This window comes from Syngnathus leptorhynchus, chromosome 20 (genome assembly GCF_054491065.1).
Source record: "Syngnathus leptorhynchus isolate UIUO chromosome 20, UIUO_Slep, whole genome shotgun sequence".
NCBI classification, from domain to species: Eukaryota; Metazoa; Chordata; class Actinopteri; order Syngnathiformes; family Syngnathidae; genus Syngnathus; species Syngnathus leptorhynchus.
Window position 1 is genome coordinate 7,133,236 of NC_141214.1, and position 24,579 is coordinate 7,157,814.

The following is a 24,579-nucleotide window of genomic DNA, read 5'->3' on the forward strand; positions in this document are numbered from 1 at the left end:
TGCACAACAACAACAACAACATGGGCTCATCCGTATTGGCTTGTTTATTGCCTTAACACACGAGCAGCATTTGGAAGGAAAAGGCACATTGACCTTTTTCTTCTCTGTGTCCAACTCTACATTCTACAATCCGAGGCTTTTAGGATCTGCGCGAGGGGCTGCCGCTAGCTGTTAGCTCGGGCTTGCTGCCTCCCCGGTTGGCCAATCATCAATAAAGCGAGGAGCGACGAGGAGAAGAGCGGCGGCCAGACCCCCGACCGCTGCAGACGGTAGCGAGTCGTGCTGCTGAAAGCAAAACAGCGACTCTGAGATGTACGCGCATATTTTCTGAGGGGGGGGCGGGCGCTCTCTGGGGAGGTGCAGCCGAAATGGCGCAAGGAGAGCAGAAGCGTGAAGCCTCGTACACTCTGGGTGCTTACGGCAGGTCCCCAACCATCTGGGCCCGCCTTCGCACTCCTCCTCCTCTGCAGACGGATGCTAAGCTATTCATGGCACATCGTAACATTTGAGACAAATCTGTTGCTCTTTTCATGCTCGCCACAGCTTTTCCGTAAATTCTGCAGGAAAGGAAAGAGCCGCAGAGGAGTCTCCATGTGGAGTAGTCTTCTTCCTTGGCATACGCGAGCTTCCCACCAGGCCTCCCTCAGAGGAAGCCTGATAGAACGGCCAGGACGAGCCGGGGTCACCCTTCCCTGTGCCGTCAAGCCTCCTGCATCCGCGGCCCCAATCCAAAAAAACAAAAAAACAAAACAAAAGCAAAAGCAAAAACAAACATCCTGAGCACTGTGCTTCTGCTCATATCCGGAGCAGCCTGGCGTTCCCATCCTCTGCCGTTGCAGGTTCCTCTTCTGGTTCCTGAGCGGCAGGGCTATCTGGGTTCCTCTCATTCTGAAGGCCCATTGTGTGACTCGCCCAGCCCGGTTCCTGTTGCCCGCCCGGCCGCTGTTTTCCATCAAGCCACGTTGCGATTGTAGCAGCTATTTTGGTGGAAACATTCCATGCGGTCACTAAGGCTGGCCTGCTATCTCGCTTGCTCGACGCTCTGAGCCAGCCGCGCTAGCGCTGGCCTTTTTGGGAGCCCCGTCACGTGTGACTTTCAGCCAAATGTGCAGAGAAAAGGGAATATGTCACTCTCACTCACAACTCTTTTGGATTTTTCAAATGCACTCACCAGCAAAACACGTTGTTCTAAAAACAGGGCATTCGAAAATGGGCTTTTCAGGTCGCTAATGGCTAACACGGCACGGGGACGCGTGAAACCACTAAATCATTTGCAGTTATGGAAACAAGGCATAAAAGGAGTCAAAGAGCGAAACGTATTTAACTTTTCTCAATGCTATGACATGCTAATAGTTAGCACATGTGTGCGGCGGCGGCGGGGGTTTGCGGGCTGTAGCCAAAAGCAGATGTTGATAAAGACACATAGGTGACGGACGGTGTTGCAGGAAACAGCTGGCCAAGAAATCATCGCCGGGCAAATCTCGCAACATCTGCAAAAATAGAACTCCGACTGACGAGGTGGGACGAGTTTACCCCCAATTTTTTATTGCTTTGGTCAAGACGTTGTTCTCTCTCGCTCTATGAATCTGGGTTTCGAAAATACCGTATTGGCCCCGATATAAGACGACCCCGATTATAAGACGACCCCCTCTTTTTCAAGCCTCAATTTTGAAAAAACGACTTTTTGAACACCAATTGTTCATACAGAAAATAATTCCAGTACATCTGAAACAAATGATTATAACAATATATCCGAGAGAAAAAGCATGTTATTTTGCCTCATTCAAATCATGCAAAAACTGTCTATCACATCTTAATATCTGAACATTTAAATATGTCAACTAAAGTGCAATCACATTTGTCAATGAATGGCTTCTATTTTTCGAAATGTAAATAAACCAATCTACTGTGATAACACAACAAAACTGCAATAACTGCATGAACCATCAAAGTGAAGTCTAACTGTAGTCTTTCCAGAGGGGGTCGTCTTAGAATCGGGGTCGTCTTATATTCAGGTCAATACGGTAAATAATAATCAGGTGGAGGGAACTTTGTCCAATTTTTGCGCTGCTTTCCTCGACATTGCCATCGTGCGTAATTGAGCCACTTCCTAGTTTAGAATAAGTTCAATTAAATGAGAAAAAAAAAATAGTCCGTCGTTTTCTTCTTCTTGCCCAGAGCGTCGACGCTGCTTTTACTCTCGAGCACTTTCCGTATCAGCAAACAAAATAATTGGCACTTTTTTCACAACGGCGGGCAGTTTGTCGGCCGCGTCAACAAGACACTCGCTGGCAACATAAAACGCATCCAAAGTCAAACTGGATTCAGTTTCGGCGGCATGTTGACGTCAAATTGACATCTCGATCTTATTTGATTCTTATTTGATACTGTATTTAATTTCATATGGTACTCGCTGAGTTCAAAGTAAGTCTACCGAATGCAGCAGCTCGTATTAAAAAAAAAATGAAAATGTCCTTCTGACAAATATCTTAATGGTCTCAAAATCCCGCAGACACACACACATTGGCGCACTCCATCTTTTTGAAAGATTCACCCAGCCTATTCGCACGCCGACACAATCACATTCAGAGGAGAGAGAGAGAGGCTTATCTTTTTGGAATAAGAAAAGAATAAGAAAGGACGGGCGAAGAAGGCAATGTGCATTAGGGCGATTACAATATCAGCAGACTCCAGATGGAAGCAGGAAAATAAACAGCGCGAGAGAAAGACAGAACAGGACAGACATCTGTGTGTGTGCGCGCGCGCGCGCGCGCGTCCGAGAAAGTACAGTTAATTAGCGACTCAATCGCAGTCTATAGAAAAGCCTCGAGGGGAGCTGAGCATGTCTTTTGGCTCTTGCAAAATCCAAGAGGCACTTTTTTTCCCGGAGGAAGACGGAAACAAATCATCTGTTACATCATGTCTCCAAACATTCTGGCAAACCGAACCAAAATACAAATACATAGTCAGGCGATTTTGTCTTGAGTTGCGAGAGCAAATTTGAGTGACGAGCAGTCGGCAGCAGCAGCAAACTTAACGCGCGGCAGAGCAAAAAAAAAAAAAAAAAACCTTCAAAGAATTGAAGCCAGAACAAAATATATTATGTTAGCTTAATGCTAACAAGTGCCATAGACAGGCTAACGGAATTAGGTCATTGAGGTCGTTCTAAACACAGATGGGCGTATATGGGTAAGTATGTTTGCTCTAGGGCGGCTCGGTGGAGCAGTGGGTAGCACGCCCGCCTCACAGTTAGGAGGGTGCGGGTTCGTTTCCACCTCCGGCCTTCCCTGTGTGGAGTTTGCATGTTCTCCCCGTGTCTGCGTGGGTTTTCTCCGGGCACTCCGGTTTCCTCCCACATCCCAAAAACATGCTTCATAGGCGACAAATTACTTCCTAATCCCAAAATAATAATCCATAGTATTTTTGTTCTTTGCGATCACTGTGAGTGGACAGCACGGACACGTGTATAGAGTTAGTAAGAAGACAGCTCTCACCAGTAGTTTGTGTTTTTTTTTTTTTTTTGCCTTTCCCTGTGCAGCGTCACTTGCAGCGTCTCTGATTTTAGCGTCGCCTTAATCCTTGGTGTGTGGACATTTGAATGAGGAAGTGTCTGTGTCAATGATTATCTTGCAAACGGATACTTATGTGCGCGTGATCGGGAAGGAGGAGACACGCTTGCAAGCGATCATAAGCGGTGGCTCATATGCGCGTTCCCGTTAGGACGAATTTCATTTCTGTGGTTCGCTCTGGGTCGCGCAGGTCCCCGTGACAGTGCCAGCGAGCCATTTATTATTATTATTTTTTACACAATGCCTCAGGCCAGCTTAAATTTAGATACGGGCCTTATTTGGCCCGCGGGCCGGACTTTGGACATGCTGATATTCGTAGTGTACTGCCTTCTGGTGCCCACAAGAAGCAAAAGCACAAATGCAAGTTGTGATCGAGGGAGATGATTTGACTCTCTTTACGATTTGCAAGATCCGGCGTTATCGGAAATTGCAACTAGCTGTTAGTACTGAGCAGCTAACATTCCCACCAGCCACAGATAAAATGGGTCTCTCTTAACATTAAGACTCTCGTCAGGTAGGCACACACTCACAAAGCTTGTGCGCACACACACGAACGTTCAGTCCCTTAACACCATCTTTCACGGCTGACGAAATTCAATAAGTGGCGACGAGTACCACCCTCTCGCTGATAACCATCGATGGGCCTATTGATCGACAACGTCACTCTCGCACACTTGATTCTGTCAATAGCACACACTGTGAGACTCAGTGAAGCTCGGCCGATCCATACGTGCCGCAAGGTACAACAAAAATCTAATCAATCACAAACACGCAGCCTAATAAATAAATAAAAAAATGCAACATTTTTAACAGAACAAAATTTGCTCAATCTTATAATAAATACTGATGGAAAAACTTGTCATCACATTGTTTTTGGCACATTTAAATATTACTGCCACATTTACAATTAGCATGTTTAAATTTCATTAGTATAAAATGTTTTTCTTTTTTCTCCCAAAAAATCAAATGCTACTGAAAAGTGCTGCCTTTTGATATGTGCATTAGCATTTAGAGAATTTCCAGCATATTGTGTAGTATATTTGACAATTCAAACTACGGAATTTGCCAATCTTCCCCCAGGAAATAATAGAAAGGAATCATCAGTTGAAGCCACAACACCATTGCAAGGCCACGTACGTGCGTACATGTGCGGCAGGCAGCCTGATGCGTTTGACCTCGTGGCCCAAAGGGGGGGGGGCTTGCATGGGGTGGGGTGGTGGTGTGTGCCAGGTGTGCAGTGGGCAAGCGTCCAGGCAGATGGCCGCTTGGAAGTACCACTGGCGGATGTTGCAAGGGGACGAGAGAGAGCGCCACAAGCCAGTGAGCAGCCAACATCGCCTTGTTTATACACTACACAGTCACTTTGTGTGTATGTGTGTGTGTGTGTGTGAATGCAACACACACACACACATACAATGACCAACGTGCATTCTTTGTTTACTTTCAGTTAGTCCCCTTTCCTAAACACGCCCGGCTCGCTCAAAAAAAAAACCCCAAAAAAAATCTCTGAATCACCAATGAACAAATCTGCACAAATAAAAAAATACAAACAACAGCGGAAATAAAATAAAAGCGGCTCCATAAAGTATTATTCTTCTGTCTGGTGCATCGAGGCACCATCACACCAACGCCAATTGCATGTGTGCAAACAATTTTCCCACTGGAGTCCAAACACGGCCAGGGACGCGTTACACACAAACGCACGCGCACGGGCGCGCACGCACAAGCACAGCGACAGAGGCGAAGAGACGCAATGACACAATAAAGCATCTTGTAAAAATGGCATTTACGTCAATGATCAGTTTCAAAATGCAATCAAATATGTTTCACAGAGCTGATGTGCAAGCCAGGTGCTGTCTACTTCTTGAAAAACGCACACATCAAATCCTTGCACGTCTTCCCCAAATCGTTTATGCACATCCAATTGTCATCATTTTGTGGTTTAAAGACAAAATCATCCAATAATTAATCAATAAAAATGGACTTACACTGAAAGGAGTCAGAGATTCCCACCATGCGGCACGTCGGGGTGGGATTTACGGGGCGGTGCTCGGGAAAGGCACCGCAGCCACGCCGGAGCTCGGCGTCCGGACCGAGGGTGTCTCTCCACCGCGCGTATTTCCCAAAAAAAGTCCGTATGCTGGATGGAGGGAAAGAGGGAAGGGCGGAGGTGGTTTGCAGGCAAGGGAAGGGGGGGCGGGGGGGGGGGCAGGCTAGCTGGCTGATGAAATCCGTGGAAAGGTCGATGAAGAAGGTGAAGTGGGTGCGGAGGACCGTTCGTGGTCTTTTGGGCAATTTTGGCGCACAGGCGCTGCGCTTGTGTTGAGGAGCAGCGGCGCTCTGAAGCCTGCAGACTGCGTGCGCAAAGCCAGGTGGAGGGGGGCGGGGCCAAGAGCAGAGACGAGCTGTTTCATTGGACCGCGTTTCTTCTTCAATCAAGTAAACAAATATACAATCAAAATAGATGATAGAACATAATAATATACGATAAATGTGATATTTTTCTTTGAAAACTAACCATCCACATGGTGGATTATCATTTTTTTTAGATAAAAATATTTTTCTTGAATTCTCATTTGGTGAAATGATTGATGCATTCATTGATCAATGTGCCTTTGAATCACTTTGTAAGGGCTGGAGTGGAACTGTATCATCCAGTATTTGCTGACTTAGAAGACTACAATGACAAGACCTGGAAAACATGCAGGACACCGGGATTGCCCACCCCTGGTCAATAACGGAAAAAATGTTTTGAGCCCAAGAGCGATGTCACGGATCATCTGCTCAAGAATCACATTGGAAGTCTAAGTGGGGTTATTATCACTCATTGCGCCCAAGCTGTGGCATGGACAAGAACAAGCCGCAAGCGCGAGGGCTTGTTTGACTGGTGTGTGTCCATCCGTTGCGAGAGCACATCCATGCACAGGCACACTTGCATCGCCATGCGGCGGGCGAGTGACCTCAGGCAAACACGTTGGCCGCAACCATCTGGAAGTCATCTGGCCCGCAGAGCTAGTCAAAGGCTACTTACAGGAGCCTCTGGGGGCCAACACTGAGAAAATACATTAGCGCCCAGCCCTGCCAGCTAAGGTGCTTTGTAAAAGGAGGACGTATTGTCCATTTTTTACAGACTTAACTGGCGTTTCATATTGTGTGTGTGTGTTTGGGGGGGACTTGTTTTTCTTCCCCGTGGGGTCCGACAGCTTTGTGACACAGGTGGCTGCCCAGTAGGTGGCAAAATGCAGGAAGTCTGCTTGTCTGTGTATCGCATGCAGCATATTTTGCCCCTTTCAAAGGCTAGCTATCCTGCGCCTATGTTTGTGCGCGCGCGCATGTATCCGATCGCACCGACCGGGCACTTGACTTCCAGGAACCCCCAGCAGAAAAAACAGGCGCTGTGTGTGTGTGTGTGTGTTTCCTGCTGCCCCTGCACCATTATCGCAAGACGCACACACACGCAGGCATGCACGTACACGCGCACACACTCATGGCTCTTCCCTTGCAGGTTTCCTCAGCGCCTATCCTCTTCGTGCTTCCGGCCGTCAAGATGTTTCGCTGCGATTGTCCGGAGAGAAAACGAGCCAGCACAAGTTGTTGATTTTTTTTTCAAATTTATTTTTGTGTGTGCAATTTTTTTTCCAGTGAAGACGTTTTTAAACTATCCAATTAATTGACTGAAAATTCAGTCATTTTTTGTGTGCTTCGAATTAAAAAACGTGCAAAGTCAAAGTTTTGGTACGTTTCATTGACTTCAGTGTAATGCTGGCTGAACTTTTAATCACAGCCCCCCCCTCATCTCCAGTAATAAGAAGTTTGCTTTGGACCTTGAGATTCCGACAGCATGATTCCAACAAGTCTTGATATTTTACAACAAGTTATGTTTTCTTTCCGCCTAAATGCCGAGTTATTTATTTCAACGGATGACATTCAGTGTTGGAAGGCCAAATTCCTGCGCGGCGGCGGCACAAAGTGACACGGCTTGACGGGAGAAAATTGCTTTGCAGGCGGGTAAGTAAATCCTTTTGGAGATGGCAATTTGCGGCCAAGGTGATTACATTTTTTTTTTTTTTTTGCAATTGTCCTCAAGTCATTCAGCCTGACTTGAATGCTTGATGAAAAACAAGCAGGAACACAAAAGAAAGACGAGCGTCGTAATTGAAAGGCTTGACGAGGTTAATTGGCAAGAAGTTAGGGATTAAAAAAAAAACGTCTTTTGCTGGCATGATGAATTAACCTGTCACAAAACAATTGCGCGGAGGACACGACGACGAGCAAAACAAAATGAAAGGCGAACATGCATTATATCAATACTGTTGAATGACATTGCTTGAGCAATGGTACCGCCCTCCATCTTGGCAGAGCTGTACTACATTAGCAGCCGCCATCCTTGGACCGCTTTGGGCAATAATGGCCCACCGGGTAAGCAAGGGGCCCGGGAGGCTCTAGAAACATTCCCGTTTGAAAGCATTTGAAAAGCCATTAGGTCGTGAGCACCCTTGTGCGTGTGCGCATGCGCCTGTGTGTGTATAGCGATAGGAAGGCCCCCCCCATCTTGAGACTACTGTTTTACATTTGTTTTATGGGCTGAACTCACGCTTTCAAGTGTCATTTGACGCTCAAATATCGGACCGCTCGTGCATTAGCCTCGCTCGCTCGCTGGCTCGCTCGCTCACTCTCGTCAGACGTCGCCGACAAGCATCTCGCCGCAGTTAATTTGTTTCTTTCTGTGCCACTGCAAACTTGCAGTTTATATATATATATATAAAAAAAAAGGGCTGGTCTTATTACATGAGTCTTCTTATCTGTAATATTTCCTGGGCGGAAAGTGCTTGCAAAAGGGGCTATCTGCCACCACGGAGCTGATGAAGGGGGAAATGAAATGATGGCGATGAAATCTGACCCATATGCTGGTGCGTGCTGGCAGAGCACGACGGGCAGCAGCATCATCACAAAGGCGTCAGGCAACCTTCCATACCACCAACTGTAGGGCAGAAGTGCAGCTCAACTTGGTTAAGGCTGGCTTTCAGGATGGAGAGCGGAGGCTTTGCCAAACGTCAACAGCGGCCGCCATAGTCGCTTCCATCTCGTCCTTTGGCTCAGGTCTCGAATTCTCTTTTGTCCCGGCGGTGCCAAAAGGTGTGCGTGCGTGCGTGCGAGGCGAGGCGAGCCGCTCGGGATTGGCATAATTACACGGCTTCAAATGCAAATCCACAATGTGCTTATTAATTCCATTCTGCCCGTTTCATGTGACTGACTACACTTAATTAAATCAGATTGATTAGAGCCTTTTTAGTCTTTTTCTCTCCCCCCCCTCCCCGCTTCTTTACAAGCACATAATTATGACGAATAGAGGCACTTGAGAGGGAGCGCGGCGGCGCCTGACGTTTCCTTCTTTGCCGGGGCGGGCGGCCGGCTTCAAAGCCTCGGCTGGGAGCCGCACTCCAATCACGAAAACTTTTCAGTCTGATTGCCGCATTCAGCGCTCGCGCATCGTGCGGTCGGTCATTCAGGGTTGAATTTGGATTGGCTCAATTAAGGGCCCATTAGGAGCTGCCGGATGACCGACGTGACAAAAGGTGCAAAAAGCCGCCATCAACTCAAAGCAACAAAACATACTAACGACTGAAATGATTTTTTAATCCCACAGTTGATGAAGCTTTAAAAAATAAACGGGACAATGTTGTCTTCCCCTCATAACTGTTAGCCACATTTTACCATCTAGGGGGGGGGGGGGCTACATCTGCATCAGCACAGCCCCTCCCCCTCATCTCACTCACGCACATTCATCATGCACTTAATAAAATATGAACTGGATGTATTTTTTAGTACTGCCAGATGCCCTGACATCTAGCTGATGGCTTGGCACTTTCACATAAGCGTGACGCCACTCGCAGCCACAACTTTCCTGCCCCCTCTGCGACCTTCTTCCAGCTGTTTAGAGAGTGCAGGGACGAGGCCAGGGATTGGGGGGGGGGCAGTGGGGAGCGAGGAGGGCAGGACGCGTGTATATTTTCTCAATTCCCATGCTGCACACATTCATAAAGAGCACCTCATGCTAATGCCTTCAGCCTCAGCTAATAGGCGCCGTATATCTTTTTTTATGGATGCTGCCAAACGACCATCGGATAGAAAGCAACATTTTATTTGCTTTCCTTTGCTTTTTCACAAACTGAAGAAATTAGTCACCTTTTTCAAGTCTGTTTTTTATCCTTCAAAATCACCCGCTGGATGTTTTATTTTTAATTTTAATGACCTACCGTCATTTTCGGACTATAAGTCGCTCCGGAGTATAACTCGCACCGGCCATAAAATGCACAATAAAGTGAAAAAAAACCCATATATAAGTCGCACCGGAGTATAAGTTGCACTTTTGGGGCAAATTTATTCGTCAAAATCAAACACCAAGAACAGACATGAACCAGCAACAACAGGCTAAACGATAGGTCTGCTAACATGACATAAACACAAACGAAGAGCTGAGAACGGGCCTGACGTAACATTCAGAGTTATTCTAATAACTATTACATAAATAACACGTTTATAAAACCATCTGTGTCACTCCAATTCATTAAATCAATCGATCGCCCTTTATGTAAACAATGCGGAATGAGGGATAAATGATCAGAATTTCCACACTCACTTTGGATAAAGCGCAATATAAAGGGCAAGTTACTGACATTTCTTCAGGAGCTTCCCAGTCATTTAGACACCTTGACCATTTTTCATGCTAGCGTAGTGTCGTCATTGAGGCTAACACACCTGGGGGCCGATTTAGCGCTCGCGTAGTATTGCAGGAGAAGAAAAAGCCGATGGGGCTAGCTAGGTAACGGCCAGGATGACGGCTAAATATGAAACAGGATGAAACGAGAGAGTTAAAGATGGCACGGCGTATTTATGAGCATCAAAAATGATTTGATTTTCATCTTTTCACAGCAATAAAGCCACATTTTTGCTAATTGTGAAGAGGTTAGCCATGCATGACACAGATGAGATGTGCGGGGGCCATTTAGCATTAGTGCCTCCGCGCATCTTAATGAAGTGATAAATTCTCCGCATACTAACAAAGTGGCTGAACTGCATATGGAGGAGACGCTTCCTACAAGGACAAGTAGGGGAGAATGCAAATAGAGACGCAAAGATGAGCGCTTTAAAAAGACAATGGCTTGAGCCATCCTAGTTCAATTCCAAAGTTTGGAGATTTGGAAAGTCCGAAAAATGAGCTCCGACCAGCACTCGCACAAAGCGACCTGAAATTTGTCAAAATGCACGAAAAGGTCTCAAGGACCTCGACACAAAATTGAATCGATTTTGATGACCGAATAACAAACTGTGAGCGACACGTCAAATCCTTTCAGCAATACGATGACATCAACAACGGGGGGAAAAAAAATCAAAGTATGAAAGGGCTTTTGGTTGCCAAAATGAACAAAGACTGAGCTGCAGACAAAGGCAGGTCGGCCCCCGGCTGCATGATGCGCTTGAGCATGCATGATTCCATGTGAAGAGCTCGGCAAAGATCATTGTGGCTCGCCGTGTTCCAGCGGCAGGAGCACACGGCCAACAAAAGGAGACAGCGCACTCGCAACCCTGCCCAACCGCCATCTACCCCGGCCGGATGACAATCTGGAGGCGGAAGATAAATTTCCCTCCCCGCCTCACCTCTGCTTAATTACGCCATCTGTGTCGGAACGCAGCGGGAACAGGGGGGGGATCAGAAGAGAAGATTGGAAATCCTATTTCCAGCTCTTCTGCCACACCAACTGAGGCCTTTTGGTCCAAGAGACAGAATGGCGCGGGCCAATCCGTGCGCTCAAGATGGCGGCCGCTGGCTTTGCTTCTGGCTACAAAAGCGTGGCGGCAAGACGGCAACTCTACCATTTGGGGTTAAAGTGGCCATTTTGAAAAGGCGTCCGATCCTGAATTTCAACCACAAGCGCGTGGTCAAAAAAGTGCGCCTACCTCCCCGCTCGTGCCAGATGCGCGGCGGCCCTGCTTTACTTTACGAGGCAGTGCCAGCGTGCCCGAGAGGCGCGCGCCATTAATCTCCTCCTTGGGGGACGCCGCTATTACACTTTTAAGACTCCCCCCTTTTTTTTCCGACACCATCAATCGTCCCATCTGCCTCGCCGTAAAGCCTCCACCTTTCCACTCGACGCACTTTCTTCTGTCACGTCGTCTAATTCATCGCCACCCCCCCCCCCCCAACCCACCCTGGGCCGAGCCCACCCACCTGGCAGCTGTGAAGCCATTTCACGGGGGCCTGGCACGCTTATCACGCCATGACGATTATTGAGTGTATTAAGCCAAGATGGCGGCGCGCTTTAGTGGCGGCGAGCCTCGGGGGTCGGCTTGACGTCACTTGCGGTTCAAATGACAGTAATCCCTTGCTACATCGCAGTTTTTTTATTGCGGATTTTTGAATTTGGAAAATTTGTGAAAAAAAATCACATATAAGTCGCTCTTGAGTATAAGTCGTCCCCCCCTCCCCCACCCAAACTATGCCAAAAACCGCGACTTATAGTCAGAAAATGACGGTAATTCAACTCGTAAACATTGAAATGCTCACACCACCTTGTAATAATCCATCTCTCTATTTTTAGCTTTTCTTGCTTTGAATTTTCCAGTTTGGAAGTGATCAATTTGGACTGCAGTGCCATTGAGGCTCCTTTGAACGAAAAGCTCAACGTCGCCTCCAAGCAGGTACTCGTCCACCTGTGCGCCCCTACCCCCCCCCCTTCTCATTCTTTGTGTGTGATCGATGTGACAGCTTAGCGGTGTGACAGAGGTCAGGAGATTGTTTCAGCCCTTCCTGCTCCTCATCCTCCACTCTCGCTTTTTTTTTTCTCCCCGTTTGCCACCTGGAGCGTCTGCAGGAGCTCATTAGCCGCCGGGTCGACGTGTGAATGAATTTATGTTCACCAATGCAAAATTAACATTCTGCTTCCCGCACCAAATAGACAAAAGAAGATGGACGCCAGGAGATGCATCCATCCATATTCTAGCACTCAGCTAGAAGGGCGAACACGTCTTCTTACCGTAGGAAATTTTGAATGCTAACAGCTATATCCATATGAATAATGAATAACATTTAGAATCAACGCTAACCCTGTTTCAATATGCAAGTGGGCAAAAGTGCAACACAATGGCGTCAAAAAGAAGAAACGGACAGAAAAAAAAAGCCAGCTTAGGTTGCCAAGCCGGAAGCCATTACATCTCAATTGACGGGGGTGCGCCTTCCCTCCCCGAGGAAGTTGGCCAGGCGTGCCGCCACGCGCCCGGCGACTGTTACTTAGCGCTCGCTTATTGTGGCGGTCACGCTGCATCTTAGTAACAGTGCGCCAACGCCGTCTGGACAAACAGCTGCCGCCACCGTCATCTTTTAGGATGCTGTCTTCCAAAATAGAAAAAGTCAAGGGAAGTCTCACAAGAATGGTATCATCAAATTGTTAGGAAAAATAGAGTGAAGACAGCTGTAATGCGACAATCGTACCAGATTTTTTTCATTTATTTTTTTACAAGAGATCAAGATTGTGACGGTATGAGAGAGAACGTAAACCAGGAAGTGTTACCTGGGTGTGTGCACCTTCAGGGTCTTTGAGGGTCCAGCCATATTTCTGGGAGGGGGGCTAGAACTAGAGAAAACATGGCGAACCAGTCCAAGGTCTTTCATTTCAGTTTCAATTGGAACAGTTGGGTAGGGTTTATACCAATGGAGTCCAGTTGCGCATTTCCACCGTGATGTCACGTCTGCAGTCGTCGTTATCGAGAGCACTTTGCATCTCGCCATGCACATCATCTGCCTGCCTCTCTTGCCACCTTTCACCGCCAGACGCCGTCTGCTTTCTGTCGGGCGCTGGCCGATAAGCCGCCCGAGGCCCTCGGTCCCTTTTCAAGTATGCGACACACACTGCTTTTTCTATTCGGCGAGCACGTAGAGTCTTTCAGTGGCGGGGCTGGGGGGTCAAGAGTGCTTGGGGCCAAGCATTTGATCTTTACCAGCTGTGTCACAGACCGTCAACGGCATTTTACAGTCAGTCTTGCTCTCACTGTAAGAGTGACAGCTGCGGCGCGAGCAAAAGCAAACAAAGTCTCCGCCAGGGAAACAACTGGGACACTCTCACGGCAAATGGAGAATTCTCACAATGCTGACAAGTGAGTCTGTTTAGTAGACTTGCTTCCATTTGGATGCCTTCCAAGGGAGCGCTTGGCTCAGAACAACTGGAAGTGGCCCAAAAATGGCACCAAAACGGCCTACAATTAAGTTGACATAGTCAGCAGATTTGGCCGTAAGCAACATCGTGTCGGTAATCTAAGATGTAGACGTCAAGCGAAGCACGCCTCCGACAAGACGACATCGTCATTACACAAGGCGGGAACAAAATTCCACAATCTGATATCGTCCTTCAAAATCAATCATCCCCCAAGCCATGGGCTGCTTTTCCCATCAAGCCCCGGGTGCTTCGAAAGAGGCGCTGGAAAAATCACGCAGGATGATTCCACTTCCAATCCAACACGTGCAGCAGGTTTCCGACATTCGGAACTGGCGTCCGGCCCAGACGCGTGTCAACCGGCTTCTGGTTTTCCTCTTACGCAACTTTGCGCAGCCCTCGCATCAATTCCGAAGGAAATTCACATTTCTGCGTGATGAAATGATTTTGTTCTAGAAAGTCCTGCGAGATGTTTTGAGGACCGTGTCAAACGTAGCCCACGTGTCATCAAAGACTCTAAAAAAAACAAAATGGCAGCCCAAAACTCGCCTCGAGCGATTTGCACTCAACGCTGCCTGTTCCGTAACGGCAGCAAAACATCAAGCTCAAACTATTGCCGTTGGAAGCCAAAGGTAAACAAAGACAATTTACCGCCGAGTAATAGTTAATGGCCAATTTCAGCGGAGACATCGTAAAAGTAAATCTGGACTCTCCCCCCCAAAACTGGGCAAGCTCTCGGAAAGCACCTCCAATCATTGGTGTCGGCGGCTCCCCGAGGTGCTTGTAATGTGTCGGCAAATATGCCGCGACATCTGCCAAGCCAGCAAACGGCAACTAACGCCAGCGCGGCTCCAACCATATTGCAGAGGCATTAAGGGGCGGCTCGGAGAAAGGCTGTCTTGCTAATCCCCCGGCCGAGCGCTCCGCTTTTCTCCCTCTTTCAGCATGACCTGGCAAGCGCGCCCAGGAGCTGGCAAACTTCCGATTTGCCAGCCGCTTTGGCTGGCCAAGTTTGGCACGTTTAGCGCTGAGTCAGTGTTGATGGGGAGTCCTCGCCGTTCATTTGGATATAGTCGGCCATTTGACTGCCTTTCACTTATTTCTCATAAATAATTGCGTAATTCTTCAGGTTCCGCTCAACCTCTGCCGTGCAGATGTCCTCGGTGGGCCGGGTACGGTGCCACCGCCGTCACCGCTGGTGGGCTGGCAGCGTGTCAAACCGCTGCGGGCTCTCCAACCTTTGGTTCCCACGCTTGGCCTGGCATGGCGAGCGCTTTGCCATCTGCCCGCCGTCTTCTATCTGAGTGTGCTGCATCATTTATGGGGAACACCATTTTGGCTACCCAATGTAGCCATGCTGCAACAAGCCCTCTTTTTACTTACACGTAAAAAAGGCCAGAATATTCATTTGATGACATCACTCTTAATTTGGCCAATCTTAGAACTCTTCACTCCAAAAAGAGATGGAAAAAGCTTTTTCATCTGATAGAATTGACTTTTTCTTAATCGGGATCGTGATGTCACTTCTTTTAAATGATAAAAAAAAAAAAGAGTGCCTGAAAACGTGACATAGAAAAAGCAACCGGCTGCCGCTGGCAAGAAGCGTCGAATTGCGTGATGAGGAAGAAAAAAAACCCCAAATAGGATTCCCGCTGCGCCTTTGCCGAGCGCAGCTCCAATTTACTCGTGGCGGCCATTGTGCTGCGCAAACGCGGGTGCGAATAAGAAAAAAAGGCCGACTTGCGTTTATTGACAATGACTTAGCCTTGGCATTATGTGGCAAAAGTGAGCAATTTGAACTCCGGATGCACTTTGAGCGGCAATTTGCCAATTCTCCTGCCGAGCGGCGGATTGTATGCTGAAAGGCGCAAATGACACTTTGTGCGAGGCGAGGCGAGGCGAGGCGGCTCCGTAGCCAAAAGAAACACACTCGACGCAATAGCGACCATAACACCCGCAGATAGATTTCAATAACAATGTAGCACCGACGTGACTCAGCTGATAATTTCATATGCAGAAAAGTCGAGCGCCGCCGCAAAGCACCCGCGCTTGAATATACAAACACAATAAGGAACCTCGAAATTTCAACCGTGACACACTCCTCTTGCAACCTTACGTGCGTTTTGTCCGACGTAACGACCGCGCTGTAAATTTGCAAAATTACAACGTCGGCTTTTTATTGAAGGCTTTTACAGAGGTGTTGATTTGTATTCAGTCATTAGTCATTTTGAAGGCTTTATTTGCCCATTTTACTGACCCGGCTGCGAAACAGCAAAATTCTGCTCCAGATATCCTTCTCGAGGGATTCTTGGCCAGGGCACGGAAAATGTTTCATGGAAAAAGAACAAGTTGAAGATTAATAGAGAACAATATCAAATTCAGTTAATTTCCCAAGTGTCCTGCTTATGAAACCTTAGATATCATTTACAAAATTATTTGGATTTCTAATTTCATAAGATCACGTTTTTTGTATACAAAACTGTTCTTAAAATTGTATGACTTTTCTCAAAGGAATACAATTTTTGTCTCTAAGAAAGCCTTTGCAGAAAAAAATGACCCCGCCAAATTCTCGAATGGGACTTCATTGGGGGAAAACGACTACAACTTTATAAAATTCTCCGTTTTTTATTTAAAAAGCACATTTTGCACAAGTGATTCTCTTCAAATCAGCAAAATGTTTTGCATCTCCAACTTGACACAAGTCGCTCTGTCCCGGTGACACGATGACTGACGGCCATCTTGACTGGCACTGACCCGGCGACAGAGCGGTCACCACCCAGCGCACAGAGGGGCCAATGTGCCAAACTTCAAGAGGGGCCTTAGTGACCCACTTCAAAAGAGACTCCGGGCCCTTAGGACGACTTGGCAGGGGATACCATCCAGGCAAGAAATGGGAATTGGGCTCCATTCTTGAGTGATGAACAGCCTCGACTGAAGCTCTCAGGTGAGACGGGCTCAAGCCATGGCTTCACTGGGCCATTGTCAGATCGAGTGACAGCTGCCGCCGCTTCCTGCCTTCATCCTGCGACAGGAACTGGCTGCGATCCCGTGCGTGTGTCCGCGTGTGTGTGCGGTATCCGGGCAATGGGCCCCAGGTGCGGCGAAGGCCAGGTGCTTTCCCCCCCCCCGCCAACAACACAATGGCGGCGGACGTGTGCAAATACACACAAGCAAAGGGAGAGTGACAGGTATCCGAGAGGACACCTGTTGGGCACCTGCGCCACGCACGAGCCACACGCACCAAAACAAAACCTCGATTTGCTCCGGCCACTAATAACCATGCAGGATATTTTATGATTGCTTTGTGATGTTTATTAAGGACTATTGATTGCGTTCATAACGACTTGTCGGATGCACAAATGTTTGTCGTCTATTCGTTCTTTATTATAATCTTCCAAGCATTTTAGTCAAGTAGACACGCAAGCTAATGACACACCAAAAACAATGAGGCGTTTGCCAAAGTTGCATTAGCTTGCTTGGCTCGGACGCTTTCCACAGCGCCCTCGCGTGACCGTGGCCCAGTCAACGTCCTCCGACAGACGGCGGGCGGGCGGGCGGGCGGGCCGTTGATACGAGAGCGTGACTTCCACCTTTATAGCTGCGCCAAAGAGAATAATGGGCAGGCCATAAAAAGCAAATCCACACGATAGGTTGTAATATCCATTATTTTTTAAGAGCTGAAGATAATGACTACACCTGCTTTTAACTGCATCGCGATAGAAAAAAACAACTTCAGTGACACACATTTCTGGAAAAAAGTTTTTTTTTTCCCATTTGATAACTAAAGAATACACATGATTCCATTTTTCTTTGTCGATCTTTTTTCATGTTTTCTCATCACATTTGTTTTTGTTCCATAAGGTGTTACATTTAATGAAACAATTTTATCCTGAAACAATTTCTTCTCACAAAGGCTTTGTTCCTTGTACTTTTGCGACATTTATTTTTGATTTCAGTGCAGCCAAACACTCATTGGGAAGAACAGTGGGACCTGGGTTCAAATGAGCCAATAAGATGATGGTTCCAAATAACATCTTGGCTTATTTTCAACCGTGCAGGTTTAGGTGAGGGCTGTATTTTATGAAGATGTACTTAATCAAGTGTCCGGCCTGTGTAACTCAGTCATGAAGCACACAACTCTTATGCCATTCCGGAGAATTCCTGATAAGCTTTCAGGTAGATGTCTGGAAGGTCTATTAAGTCGACTTATCGTGTCGTTGCAACTGAAGAGGAAGCGGCTGGATGAAAGCCTGTCGGCTTCTCATAATGGTTCCTTTGACACGCGGCCTTTTACTAGAGGTGACGAGGTCATGGGAGAGCGCTCACGGAGGGATAATGAAGGTATTGATGGAGCGAGGCGTTGTAGTCACCTGTCCCTGGCGTTCAAATGAAAGTGGCGCATTTGCCATTGCTAATCCAGGTAGAAACGCGCCAGCCATCGCTATTCCACGCACGCATTCCAATCTGGCACGTCTTCGCCGGAGGAGTGGCGGAACGCAACGGCAAAAGTGATTGTCTCCTGCGCCGTGACGGCAGATTGACATTTTTTCCCGGAGCCAATGTGACTCCGCGATATTATTTCAGAAGACCTGCGGGGGGGGGGGGGGGTTAGCCGCTCCCAAACATTGTGCTGCCGGAAATGATTCCTCATGCCCCACCCCCTTCCTCATTTGGTTTTCACAAAATTATTATTTACAGTGGAACCTCGGTTGTCACGATGAATCCATTCATCAGACTAAACCCAAAGCAATATCTCCCGTAGAAAATCATGGTCGTCCAATTTACGTGTTACACATATTTGGGAAAAATACGTCGAGAAGGGGGAATCGTCGCTTCTCACGTTTTTCAAGAAGTTATTTTCGAAACCAATGGCCAAGACATGCATTTGTGTTGTACCAAAATTGAGATGAAATATTTTTTCATGATTGAAGGCCTCTTCAATGGAAGATATGGATGGAGACTTTTAAGTGCTCCGACTGCACTCTTATCATCGTCAAGGTACCTTGTTACTTTTTGGCTTAAGGAGAAAAAGAAACAAAAAAAAAACCAGAATTCTTTCCTATATTGCTGGGATTGTGTGATGTGGGTGTACCTAATGAAATGTCTGGAAGACGGCTGACATCACTTCCTGTGATCTGTACACAAGGAAGTCTCTCACGGGCGGGCTGCCTTCAATCCACGTCAATGTCCATGTTAATCTCGTTACTGAGGTTGAGGTAAAAAAAAGCGTAGACGCAGACCACAAAGAACAAGATGGCCACCACCACCAGGAAGGCGTCCTGAGAAGATACAAGACATATTGCAAGTTCCACTGATGCCACCCCAGTTTGCACACTTGGAAACACGTACGATGTCGCTTTGGCCGATTTGACAAAGGAGCTGGGTGGGAAGGGGCTCACCTCAGTTTTAGAGTCTGGCTGCAATCACAGACTCAAAAGGAGAGATGACCCACTTTTTGCCCCTGTATTGTTTAATTGGCCTTTTACGCACGAGTGGCAGTCCACTTGATGACGAGTACCGCTCGCTCTTGCTCTTCATCAGCTCCGCTTTGAGGAGGGCCACTTCGACTTTTTCCACTTGTTCTTTATCCGCCAAACAAACTTGCTCATCAGCACTGGAGAGCCTGGAGGACTTCAAAAGGCTGATTGGGGCTTGCTCAACAACAACACCAGGCAAACTGGGCCACGGCGACAGCGCAACTTTTTTTACTTGCCGTTTAGGCAGACAACTTATCGGGTCGGTCTCAAATTGTCTGACATTAAACGTGGCTCACCATTTTAGGATTAAGTTGTGCTTAAGATAAAGAAGCTTCCATTTCCAGTATGCAAGTCCATCATCTCCACTTTTACGGTCCAGCTGCAGCTAGCAATAGCAATGGCTATGTTTTTGTCAACGCAACACACGGCGACCGATGATTGTTGAGGCAGCACGTCGAGCGCACTGCACTCTCTCTCTTCGTGCCAAGTGGTCCAGACGGCCCCGCGAGCGAGCAGCGCAGCCGCCAGACAGGCTGTCCTGGCAGCTGCTGACTCCTCATGCCGCTACGTCAGGTCGGTGCTACGTGGAGGGAGGCCAGCTGCCTCCGCAAGACGGGAGGACGGGCGCCGATGATATGGATGGAGAACACCAAGGCCAAAACATGACCCCCGACTCTTGAACAATAACCGCCAAAAGCCGACCCCGACCGGGCTTTAGCCAAGACTTTAGCCATAACGCAAACGGCTAATGCTAAAGCCTTAACGCTAGCCCCAAACAACTCCATCTCATCAAGGCTGAAATTGCCGTCACGGCGCTTGAGGCCGAAGAAGTCGAAGACTCTTTTTTGAAGTATTTTTAATCCAAGGGGCTCCTTGTCTTCTTGTCAAAATATGAATAATTCACAGGCCATATAAATATTTCAAGATAGCGACTCATCTAATTGGATTAAAGACGTGCTTAATGAGGCCCCGCCGTGTCTATGCAATGCACATGTTTAAAAAAGATGACCGTTTCATCACGGCCGTGCATTTCATCCTTTCATCATTAATGAAGAAAGCCGAGCGATAATTCATACAGCGGACGGGAACAATCGTGCTATATTTGCACTCAATTACAGCGAATCCAACTTTTTTTTCCCAACCTTGATTAAAGAAATTCAATCTCACCCTGAATCCGGACGAGTTCTTCTTGGCTTCCGCTTTGAGCCGTGTGGCCTTCAGGACCGACTTTGTCTTTTTGTAGTCCTGTTTACCTGCAAAGGTTTTGCGCATTTATTGATTGTTTTTGTATCTACGATGGTTTCTAAAGGGGGGAACCCACCAATCTGTTTTCTGTACTGATCCACTGGTAGGTTGGTGGCACTGGCGTCCTTCTTCCCCATTATTCTTCAGCTGGAAAAAAAACATACACAAATGAATTGACGTGTACAAAAAAGGAAATGACCTGCAACATTTCTTAATACTAAAAATAGTCGAGTAAAGTTTTTGTATTCATAGGAAATTGAGTTGAAACAGTTGCTCTTTGCAGATGATCAAGAATGTGTATGCATTGTTGACATTGATGCTATTCATTACCATTTCCCTTGAGGTGTTAGCAAAAATGTTGAAAGGGAATTTTGCTAGTCTGGCTGCTTCTGTTTGATTCACAATTGATTGATTTCATTACAGAAAAGAAATGTGTCACTGCCAAGTCGTTGGTTGGTGAGAAAAACAAAACACGGGACATATGGTTCATTTGCGAGGTGGGATTGCATTCATTTTCGTCATCCATCTCTTTGACGCCACGCAACCCGTTCGAGCCGCTCGCTCCACTTTAATTAGCTCAACAGCTCCACTTGGCTAAAAATAAACTGAGGGGAGGCTCTAATTAGCCAAATGTTAGCATTGGAGGAAGACCACTTTTCCTCAAATCTTGGTCAGGGTGTTTATTTACTCAATGGTGGTTATTTATAAAGAGGTGCCTATTTAGGAGGGAAATGTGCCAGCGGGACATGAATTACAAACTGGCAGCACTTTTTTTTTCTGCAGTAAAACGAAAAATGAGTTACCTGATGGCGGAGAAATATTTTGTGTTGATTTTTCATGACAATATTTTGACAGGGGGGAGAATCATTCAAGTTACATATTGATTGGCAAAAATAACATTTTTGCATCATAGAAAGGTGCCCATTTTCTTTTAGAAGTACTTACTGGCACCGCTCTGCTATTTTTTTTTTCTGAGGTGAAAAAAGGAGGAACCTATTTGAAAAGAGGTGGTATTAACTGGATACAGTAGTAGGTGTTAATTTTGTGGTCATTATTATCAACTATTTGCCAATCAATTATCGCAACTTTGATACGAATAAAGATTCTTGCTTTTTTCCCAACTTAGATTAAAAAATGATCAAAGGCACTTATTTGTTCACATTAACAGCAGATAGCAGTAGGTGTTTATGTGAAAGTGGTGGAGCGCACAGAATGATGCCTTCTTGTGGGAGACGGAGCAAATAGCACGAAAAAACATTCCTTCAATTTGCCAAGATACTCACACAGCCAGTGATCTTGAGACGAGACAACAGCTGGAACGCCGGGTGGGCATGAGAATCAACAAAAACAAACAAAAAGGCGTTTGATTGCACTTTGCTCTTGGTTTCTTGCAAAACGCCAGCGTAGCACTGCAGCAGCGTTTTCCGGGTTTACACGTCGCCGGGGGAGGGGTCACGGGCGTTTTGTCCAATCAAATACGAATATCAACGGTGTCCGCCAATAGGAAGAGTGAGCGGCGGTAAAAAGGCGGGGTTCCTTGCAAAAGAGCGTATTTACAAAATTAAAATGGCATTTTCGTCTTTCTTTCCAAGTTACTTGAGTCTCACAAAAAACAACAATCGGAAGAGAAAAAAACATATGTACCTTCAGATAAAATGGCCTCCAGCAGCAGAACAACCTGAGGACATCTGTTTTTGCTCAAATAGCGTACAATGGACATCATTGGAATGCGTTTACAATCAGATGATTCAAGATATTGAAAAGAAAAGGGAAATAAGATGAGAAACTGCTCAAAAAGCCCTTCATGAAAGGCATGGGAGAAATGTTTTCACCTGAATTTAAAAGGATTTATTGAAGATGACTTGCCTTTTGTTGTCAATTCTTTTGCAGCAGAACAGTTAAATGCTTTGAAATCTGAAAGGCAGGCGGGCAGCGTAATGGCTCGATTTGTATCCCGCACGAGTTGCCATGACAGCCGACTTTGACACGTTAACAAACAGCATCGAGCCTCGACTGTATTTGTCCTAATATGGCCGTCAAGCTCAGCGTGCGCCAGTGGCTTAATGCACTCCAGCCCGTATGTAGCGTGTGTGTGATTAATTGATCCCGTTGAGCGAAACAAACCAAACGTGCTGTGACCCGTTATATTGATAGATATGAAAGGGGGTAGAACACTGCATGTCTTTTACTCTTGATTGTGCATACTTAAAAAAAGTGACGTGTTATGCTTTTGGCCATATATTCAAACAATTGAACAGCTTTCCAGAAGCAGTACACATTTCCATAGAGTGCAAACAGCAACTGCCTTTGGTTAGCATACGTCATGACTAGCTTTTAAAAATAGACATTTTTGGACATACAGAAGGCTCTAAATCCCAAGCAGGCTTTGGGGCAGTCGACGACAACTATAGAGTCTGGCCAGGCCAAAGTAAACCCGATGGAAATATTCCTCATGTTTATTTAGGCCGTTTACATCCCAACTGCTCGAAAGCAAATGTCAGAGAAATTGCTCTAAATCAGCGCCAGGGATGAACGACTGCAACGTAGAGTCATCTCGTTAGCCCGGCGGAAGGAGCACTGTTTGATATTCTGCACCCTTATTGACTGGCCCATATCGGCGCAGATACAGCCAGCCAAATGACTAATTGATAAGTTAAGCGTCATACACACCGGGGACCTGCACAAGATACGTTATCGTTCAATACATTTCGTCTCGCGCCGCTACGGTTATTATCCGCGCAAAAGGGGGCTTATGTGATCAACTTAGAAGCGTCGACTTTGTATCTGTTCCTAATGTATCTGTTCCAGGAGTGACTACGCCAACATATTTACATATGCTAGCGTGAGCTTATTTGGAATGAAAAGGAAAGCAATATTAGGCTCAAAACAGAAGTTTGCAAAGAAATGGTTAAGGGTGCTGACTGAACATACAAAACACGGTCCACCCTCCCCCGAGGCTTCGCTCGAGGATTAGAGCAGCATGAGCCCGAGCCCGGCCTGTAATTTGCCAACTTGCGGACACGCAAGCGTGCAGCGAGGATGATTGGGGAGAGGGGGCGAGAATTATTGATTGATGGATGTGACGGTCCAACTTGACTCTGAGCAAGACAACAATGGAGGAAGAACCCTGTCCCTTTCAAACTGGTGAGATGAGAATGACGCCATTTCAAGTGCCTCTGAACAAGCCCAAATAAACTTCAGATGTTCCAAAGGAAATTCCACTCTCTCCGAAATAGAAAAGATTTTGGTGAAGACTTTTTTTGGGCACATTCCCGAGCACAGCGCCATCTATTGGATGACGCAAGCGCCTCACCGTGCAGCCGCTTTTGAGACGCTTCTGGAAAGCCGCAAAACTGATGAAATTCCCACGCAAGTGGCGTTGAAAGATTGCATGGCTTGCAACATCATTCTGGCACCGGGCGAAGGAGGCCACTGAGGACAAGCGAGGGAAGCAGGCCAGGACACGACCCCCCTTGCCCCCCCCCCCCCCCCTCCGCTGATGAAGAGTAATGGCCCGAAAGAATATTTCCCCGAGGAGGGAGTGCGACGTGAACGGCGTAATGTGCTTTCATGGGCACGCAATTTGGAGACGGCTCTTCACACTCCAGGAGGTGCGGCATCCCCGTCCCACTGGAGAAATGAACGTTACACTCACAACAATGTGTAGTTATTTTTTCTCGTCCTTGAGATGGGTTCTAGTAAATATGCAGCATTTGCTTGATAACGATGCAACTTCAAAAGGATTACATGCAACTGATTTTCTAGCAGATCGATGCATTTGATTGCAATCTCTTGTGTTCTTGCATTTATATATATGTTCTTTGCATGTATATATATATATATATATATATTACATTTAGTCATACTGAATATATTGCATTTCAAGCATTATTTATTTTTTATTTTTAAAGCATTTGATTGTGATTTTTTTTTATTAGAAGAAATGTAACACCATCATCGTCATCGGCATTCGAGGTCTAATGGTGGCTATTTGAGCGTGCCGAGCTAAATGCCGCCCGCCCGGTGGGCGTGCCGAGTGACTAAACACAAAAGGTAAGAAAGCGGGCAACCCTTCCCCCT

The 24,579-nt window shown here is 46.7% G+C and overlaps 1 protein-coding gene across 2 annotated transcripts; it reads right to left on the bottom strand.

Moving 5' to 3' along the window:
- Positions 1-16,394: 16,394 nt before the first annotated feature.
- Positions 16,395-22,396, bottom strand: triqk (triple QxxK/R motif containing). 2 transcript variants are annotated; one of them, XR_015062940.1, is made up of 6 exons: positions 22,144-22,396; positions 21,783-22,035; positions 20,576-20,646; positions 20,422-20,507; positions 18,870-19,056; positions 16,395-17,375 (listed from the first exon to the last, which is right to left on the bottom strand). XR_015062940.1 is itself a non-coding variant. In XM_085900894.1 (5 exons), exons 3-5 carry the CDS (start codon positions 20,634-20,636, stop codon positions 18,949-18,951), a joined length of 255 nt encoding a protein of 84 aa, XP_085757020.1. In that variant the 5' UTR covers positions 20,637-20,646; positions 21,783-22,035; positions 22,144-22,392; the 3' UTR covers positions 17,397-18,948. The 2 variants fall into 2 exon arrangements, 1 of the variants encoding a protein (XP_085757020.1); XM_085900894.1 differs by lacking the exon at positions 16,395-17,375 and having other exon boundaries at positions 17,397-19,056; positions 22,144-22,392.
- Positions 22,397-24,579: the final 2,183 nt, after the last annotated feature.

Coding starts and splice junctions, on each gene's coding strand:
- triqk (XM_085900894.1), bottom strand. CDS start 20,636: ATGGGGAAGAAGGACGCCAGTGCCACCAACCTACCAGTGGATCAGTAC. Junction 20,508..20,575: donor TCAGTACAGAAAACAGATTG/GTGGGTTCCCCC, acceptor AAACCTTTGCAG/GTAAACAGGACTACAAAAAG. Junction 19,057..20,421: donor AGAACTCGTCCGGATTCAGG/GTGAGATTGAAT, acceptor GTATCTTCTCAG/GACGCCTTCCTGGTGGTGGT.